Here is a 7,945-nt window from a genome sequence, read left to right on the forward strand (position 1 = left end):
GGGGTCTGTGTGCTGTGTGTGTGTCTGTGTGCTGTGTGTGTGTGTGGTGTGTGTGTGTGTGTCTGAGTGCTGTGTGTGTGTCTGTGTGCTGTGTGTGTGTGGTGTGTGTGTGTGTGTGTGTCTGAGTGCTGTGTGTGTGTCTGAGTGCTGTGTGTGTGTGTGTGTGTGTGTCTGAGTGCTGTGTGTGTGTCTGAGTGCTGTGTGTGTGTGTGTGTGGTGTGTGTATGGTGTGTGTGTGTGGTGTGTGTGTGGTGTGTGTGTGTGTGTGTGTGGGTCTGTGTGCTGTGTGTGTGTCTGTGTGCTGTGTGTGTGTGTGGTGTGTGTGTGTGTGTCTGAGTGCTGTGTGTGTGTGTGTGGTGTGTGTATGGTGTGTGTGTGTGTGGTGTGTGTGTGTGTGTGTGTGTGTGGTGTGTGTGGTGTGTGTGTGTGTGTGTGTGTGTGGGTCTGTGTGCTGTGTGTGTGTCTGTGTGCTGTGTGTGTGTGTGTGTGTGTGTGTGTTGTGTGTGTACACAAATACTGTATATTTATTTATTTTTTTTATTATAAACTTTCCTCCACACTGAAATTACAACAGCAAAAGGAAAAGTAGAATATGGAGATCACAGAATGGAGACGTCCCTGATCTGGTAAAAAAAAAGGTTTTCATAACCTTTGGATTTGTTCAGTCTGGAGTCAGAAATCCCGGCACTTGCCGCCTCGGCTGCTGTCAATCTGGTTATCAAAGGGGTTGTCCAGGGATAACAGTCTGCAGTGACTCTCCTTGTAACTCCACACAGCCTCATAATATGATTGAATATGGCAGAAAAATAAATGACAGCTCTGATGAAATGTAACATTTTATTGAAGGAAAGTTTTGTGAAGAATCATTTCTGGGGGTTGATGACTCTTGCGAAGAACAGAATACTGTTGGTTTTCTTGTCATATATAGATAATGTGAAAGGACGGTTAAGCCTAATATCTGGATGAGTGGAGGTTGGGATCATCTCCATCACTGTAGTGCCGGCCGCCTCCGTCCCCTTCTCATCCACACTGAGAACAGCTTTATGGACAGCCTGCGGAGGGGGAGAACAAGACGCCTCTTAAAATCCTTACTATAGTTGGTATGAAAAGCATTCAGACCCCTTTAAATTTTTCACTCTCTATTTCATTGCAGCCATTTGGTAAATTCAAAAAAATTCATTTTTTTCTCATTAATGTGCACTCTGCGCCCCATCCCCCATCTTGACAGAAAAAAACAGATATGTAGAGATTTTTGCAAATTTATTAAACAAGAAAAACTGAAATATCACATGGTCATAAGTATTCAGCCCCTTTGCTCAGTATTGAGTAGAGGCACCCTCCCTTTTGAGCTAGTACAGCCATGAGTCTTCTTGGGATCCTGGATTTGGGGATCCTCGGCCATTCTTCCGTGCAGATCCTCTCCAGTTCCATCAGGTTGGATGGTGAACATTGGTGGACGCCATTTTCAGGTCTCTCCAGAGATGCTCAATTGGGTTTTGGTCAGGGCTCTGGCTGGGCCGGTCAAGAATGGTCACAGAGCTGTTCTGATGCTGCTCCTTTGTTATTTTAGCTGTGTCTTGTTGGAAGGTGCACCTTAGGCCAATTCTGAGGTCCAGAGCACTCTGGAAGAGGTTTTCTTCCAGGATATCTCTGTACTTGGTCGCATCATCTTTCCTTCAATTGCCACCAGTCGTCCTGTCCCTGCTCCCATAGCATGATGCTGCCACCACCATGTCTCACTGTGGGGATTGTACTGGGCAGGTGATGAGCAGTGCCTGGTTTTCTCCACACATACCGCTTAGAATAATCACCAAAAAGTTCTATCTTTGTCTCATCAGACCAGAGAATCTTATTTCTCATAGTCTGGGAGTCCTTCATGTGTGTTTTTGCAAACTCTATACAGGCTTTCTTATGTCTTGCACTGAGGAGAGGCTTCCGTCGGGCCACTCTGCCATAAAGGCCGGACTGGTGGTGGCTGCAGTGATGGTTGACTTTTTGGAACTTTCTCCCATCTCCCTACTGCATCTCTGGAGCTCTGCCACAGTGATCTTGGGGTTCTTTTTTACCTCTCTCACCAAGGCTCTTCTCCCACAATTGCTCAGTTTGGCTGGACGGCCGGGTCTAGGAGGAGTTCTGCTGGTCCCAAACTTCTTCCATTTAAGGATTATAGAGGCCACTGTGCTCTTAGGAACCTTTTGTGCTGCACAAATTCTTTTGTAACCTTGGCCAGATCTGTGCCTTGCCACAATTCTGTCTCTGAGCTCCTTGGGCAGTTCCTTTGACCTCATGATTCTCATTTGGTGTGACATGCAGTGTGAGCTGTGAGGTGTTATATAGACAGGTGTGCGCCTTTCCAAACCATGTCCTATCAGTGTAATTACACACAGCTGGACTCCAATGAAGGAGGAGAACCATCTCAAGGAGGATCACAAGGAAATGGACACCATGTGACTTACATATCAGTGTCCGAGCAAAGGGGCTGAATACTTATGACCATGTGATATTTCAGTTTTTTTTGTTTAATATACTTGCAAAAGTTTCTACATTTCTGTTTTCTTCTGTCAAGATGGGGGATGGGGGCAGAGTGCACATTAATGAGAAAAAAAAGGACTTTTTTGAATTTACCATATGGCTGCAATGAAACAAAGAGTGAAAAATTTAAAGGGGTCTGAATACTTTCCGTACCCACTGTACATAGATTGGAAATAAATAGGAGATAGATGGATCAATCGATAGATCTTACCTTATCAATCTTTGCGTTGGTTTTCTCAGTAATTCCAGATAGATCAGCTTTGCCTGAGAAGACGTCTTCCATGCCCATCTTACTTAACGTTTCCTTCAGGTTGATAGTGCTGGAGATCTCGAATCTCGGGAGGAATAAGTCCACCACTCTATGTAAAATAAAGAGGAGCAGAATCATATATTATATATATATATATATAAATATATATATATATATATATATATTATCTCGTCCTTCAGGGCTGCATCTTGTCTTGAAAAAATGTACATGCCAAGAGAAGGATTGTGTTTCTACAGCCTGACTCATGGTCAGTGATCGATTCATGATGACTATTGAAGTGCCCCCAAATTACTCCAAGATGGAAAAGTAGACATGGAGTGATAATTATGAGAGATGATTACATGAGTGACCAAAGCAGAAAGAATAGAGAGAAAGAGGAGAGAGGGAAGAGGCTGTATACACAGTTATAGTGGGTGGCCGGGTGACTAAAGAGAGTCCTCCTTAGCCTCCATAATGGCCGCCTATGGATACAACTTCCTTTAAGTTATGGCAAGAAAAACAGCTTAGTGTGTGGTAGACAGAGTCATAGATAAATACTATAGATAGATATCAGATAAAAGTCAGGTGGCCATATATTTCTTTACCGTCTCCTCATCGACTTCTTCCACTTTTGAATTGTTTCGCTGTTATAATTCTGTTCTATTTCGTGTAACTTTCCCTTCTTCGGCAGGATGAATAAGGCGTTGGCATCTCCTTTATAGGGTATGGAGACCACGGTGGCCTCATCACTAAAAACCACGTCATACCATCCTATTCTGGTCATGAACGGCACCTTCACAGTTGTGCTCTCACTGACGTAAAAGTCTCCTTCTTCCGTCCAGTCTTCAGTAAATGGTTTTTCCCATTTACCTATGAAGAAATAGAAAAAAAAATGGTTGTATCACTGAGATAATAGTGGCTGAGCTGTGATATTATATGACAGGTGTTATTTACACTCAAAAATGTGAAGTAGGAGAAAACTTTACCCAACTGCAAGTGAAACATCCCATTGATAGCAGAGGACGGTTTACTAGAGATGGGTTTGGTTTTACTATTTCCACCTTAGATAATCATGGGCGCTACTGAGCATGGATGAGGGTGAAGGCAGAATTTATATGACTATGTGTGGTGGACTATGTGTTATAATGTAATTACCTTTGAAATAAATGTAGTTGATCAGGACCAAAATGGCATCCTGGTCTACACTGTCCACCAGATCTGTGATCTTGCCATGGGTGTTCTTTGCTACGTAACTGTTAATCTGAGTTTTCGCTTCTTCACTGTTCCTGAAGTCAGTTGAAAATGCCTCGGAGTTGTAGAGTTTCTTCGCCTTATCTAAGAACGTCTGGAGAATCTTATATTCTCTGGATATGAAGAGCGCGTTCCCACCACTGAGTTGCAGCTCCCTGTCCACATCATTCAGGAGAACCTGAAGTTGGTGGACGCCTTCATGCATGTCTTGTTCTGAAATCTCCGAAATATTGAAACCGATTCCTTCAATGATCTGTGAGCGGGTGTGATCCTTAGCACCAAGAGACAGCAGAGCAAATGCAGTCGAAATACTGACCGGTGAGAAGACAATGTTCTCTGAAGGATGATCTAGAGCCACCTGCCGATACAGGTCAAAGGAGAATTTTGAAGTGTATGGAGCTATCTTGTGGCAGGGCATGGACTCGTTATGGTGTTCATCGTGCTCCTTGCCTTGGTTTTCCTCTTTCATCATATGGCCATCATGGTGGTCATTGTTATGTTTAGGATCGCCTTCATGGTGATCAGCAAAAGCCAATGTGAGAAGTAGAGCCACTCCCAAAAACAGAAAGAACCTCATTGTTCTGAAATAAAAAGAACATTTCACTCCTAGTCAGATTATGCTGAAGACAATAAAAATACGTCCTCTCTATACCTCCCACTATTACCTGCCATTAGTCACTTAGTAATAGGATGTACTTTTATATTATATTTGTGTTTTTTTGTTGGCTCTTGGAATACCTTGAGCCTAATTCATCATTTGCATTTTTTCATATTTACTTTTTATGTCTTGTGATATTTCTTGACTTTTTCAAAATGGTGCAGGCTGTTCAGGGAACTGAAAAAAATGTTTAAATTTTTGGCTTTAAACCTTTTCCCAATTTTCTGCTAAAATATTACAAAATCTTGTCAAGAACGTGTGACGTACATGACCTCACTAGAGGGGGGGGGGTGTTGGAGTATACTTGCGTAATAAAAGTTATGGCACTGCTTAAGAAAAACTAAAACATATTGAAAACCCAAAACTGCGCCCACAATAATGAGCAAAAGAAAAACAGTCAAACACGTACATAAAAGACTTTAAAAAAAGTTGCAAATTAGAAAAAGAATAAGGTGCAAATGAAATGCAGACAAAAGATGACAAAAAGTAAATAGCAATATTGACTATTGGAGACCCTTTGTTCTTTGAGAAGTCATCTAAGAAGTACGGACAAATAGGAATAACGTTTGGAACACCATTCTAAGTCCGAACTGGGTGCAAAAAACCTAAAAAACATCACTATGGGGAGATAAGGTATGCACACCAGTGACTATGTAAGGGGAATACATGAAATAGCAGAAACTGCTGTGTGAATACTGACTTGAAAAATCCAATAGCTATATGCAATGAGTGAATATGTGAAAAATGGAATCTGCATTACTGCCATGAACATATGTATCAAGAGAAATTTAGCTACTGAATTGATCAATGCAATAGAGCCCCAACACTACGCCAAAGTATTTCTCTACGTTGGGGTCCCTAGCTTGTGTGTCCTCTCATGCAGTTAAAAAACTTACCGTGTATGGGAAGCTGAGACCCAGGCTATTTATGCGTATGATATGGATTGGCAATAGGTGTGGTTGGGGAGGGTTCACAAACGAAAAACAACTAACAAATAAGGAATAACGTTTGGAGTAGGATTCTGGCCAGGTGGGAGCAATACCTAGTAGACCAACAAGACAAAACAATCACTGATCTCGGGGAGACCAGTAGTTATGGTGGTCTCCTTAAAAGAGCCACCCCTTGGCTGGGTCCTTCCCGGAGGGATATCTGGCTGGTTTCTGTGTTGAGACTCCTAACAGAGGCTCCATGGAATTTTTGATTTGAATAAAACATAATTATACACATGAGAGGTAACTAATTGATGCAGGAGACACTCTACTGTCCAATCATGGATGCTAAAATTTATAACAATATAGGATTAGAAAGTTGTGACTCCTTTCATCCAGAACTGGAGACACTCTACTGTCCAGTCGTGGATGCTAAAATTTATAACAATATAGGATTAGAAAGTTGTGACTCCTTTCATCCAGAACCAGTGTCACACCCGTGCTCAGATTGAAGTCATATCTGTCAGCACTAACGTAGGGTAGGAAGATCATGGGGACATCAGAAAACCATTGGACTCATTGACTCTTATTATGGAAGAAGCAAATTGAAGAAAAAATATGAAAAATTCCATAAATTCGACAATGCCGTAAATGTGAAAAACATCCATTATACACAACATCTCGGTACTCACGGTGTTTCCAGCTCCTCCAGACCTTGCAGGTGTCTCCAGGATCACAGATGACTTTATATAGGACAATGGCTCCATATTCTTGTAAAACCTTCATCCTCTAATCATTAACTACATAATCTGTGCCCTGCCGGATCGTCTTTGCCAAAGTCAATTAAAATTATTTGGTTTTGAGTTATCTCAGTGTTCGGCACACTCTATTCCCCTTGCCCACACGATGCAGACACACAGTAAAAATTGCAATATTAGTTTTCTAAGTTATTTAAAAAGAAAAAAGTTCCAAAAATTTGGTTATTTTCTTTGCCATAGATTTGTCAGATGGTCAATATTTAAAGGGGAAAATTGGATATAGTTTCACACAAAACCTCAGAAATGGTCTGGACAAATTTATCAACACCTTTTCAAAATTGTGGGTAAACAACTTTGGTTCAAGAATGTGACGCACGTTCAAACTCAGCTGTGACTAGTATTAGCTGTGGGCAATAAGAAAATCACACCTGAAACCAGATAAAAAAGGGAGAAGTTGACTCAATCTTCGCATTGTGTGTCAGACTAAGCATGGAGAACAGAAAGAAGAGACGAAAACTATCTGGGGACCAAAATTGTTGAAAGATATCAACAATCTCAAGGTTACAAGTTTATTTCCAGAGATTTTGATGTTCCTTTGTCCATGATGCGCGACAAAATCAATAAGTTAACAACCCATGGCACTGTAGCTAATCTCCGTGCATGTGGACAGCAAAGAAAAATTGATGATATGTTGCAGTTCAGGATAGTCCGGATGGAGGATAAGCCCCAATCAAGTTCCAAAGAAATTCAACCTGTCCTGCAGCTGAGGGGGCATCAGTGTCAGCGAGAATTATCCGTCCATACCTGAATGAAATAAAGCACTATGGAGGAGACCCAGGAGGACCCCACTGCTGACACAGATACGTAAAAAAGCCAAAATATACGTAGGTAACCAGAATCCTTCTGGGAAAGCGTCTCGTTGACAGATGAGACCAAGATAGAGGTTTATGGAAAGCACATCATTCTACTGTTTATCAAAAACAGAATGAGGCCTATAAAGAAAAGAGCGCAGCATCTACAGTCACACATGGTGGAGGTCAGAGATGTTTGGGGTTATTTTGCTGCCTCTGGCACTGGAGGCCCTGTCTGTGTGCAAGACATCATGAAATCTGAAGATTATCAAAGGATTCTGGGTGGCAATGTAGAGCCCAGTGTCAGAAAACTGGAGATGCATCGAAGGTCAGGGGTCTCCAGCAGGACTATGACCCCAAACACTTCAAGAATCTCCAGAAATGGATGGAAACAAAGCACCGGAGAGTTCTGAAGAGGCCGCAATAAGTCTGGAGCTAAATCCCATTGACACCTGTGAAGAGATCTGAAAATTGCTGTTGGGAGAGAAGAGAAGAAGAAGAGAAGAGAAGACGCCTTCAGATATGAGAGACCTGGAGACGTTTATAAAGAAGAGTCCGAGATTCCAGGTGAGAGGAGGAAGAAGCTGTGGATGTGTCCTGTATAGGAGACGACTGATGGAAGGGATTTATTCCAAAAAGTGTAGATCCAAATATTAAGTTGAGGGAGGCAACAATTTTGTCCCCTCAATTTTTCGAGTTTTGTGTGAAATTATCTC

At 41.9% G+C, this 7,945-nt stretch overlaps 1 protein-coding gene across 1 annotated transcript; it reads right to left on the reverse strand.

Annotated features, from left to right (window-relative positions):
- Positions 1 to 861: 861 nt before the first annotated feature.
- On the reverse strand, positions 862 to 4,610 carry LOC142258490 (alpha-1-antitrypsin-like). The gene is made up of 4 exons (XM_075331109.1): positions 3,938 to 4,610; positions 3,388 to 3,652; positions 2,744 to 2,891; positions 862 to 1,052 (listed from the first exon to the last, which is right to left on the reverse strand). Exons 1-4 carry the CDS (start codon positions 4,608 to 4,610, stop codon positions 864 to 866), a joined length of 1,275 nt encoding a protein of 424 aa, XP_075187224.1. The 3' UTR covers positions 862 to 863.
- Positions 4,611 to 7,945: the final 3,335 nt, after the last annotated feature.

Source organism: Anomaloglossus baeobatrachus, chromosome 12 (assembly GCF_048569485.1).
Source record: "Anomaloglossus baeobatrachus isolate aAnoBae1 chromosome 12, aAnoBae1.hap1, whole genome shotgun sequence".
NCBI classification, from domain to species: Eukaryota; Metazoa; Chordata; class Amphibia; order Anura; family Aromobatidae; genus Anomaloglossus; species Anomaloglossus baeobatrachus.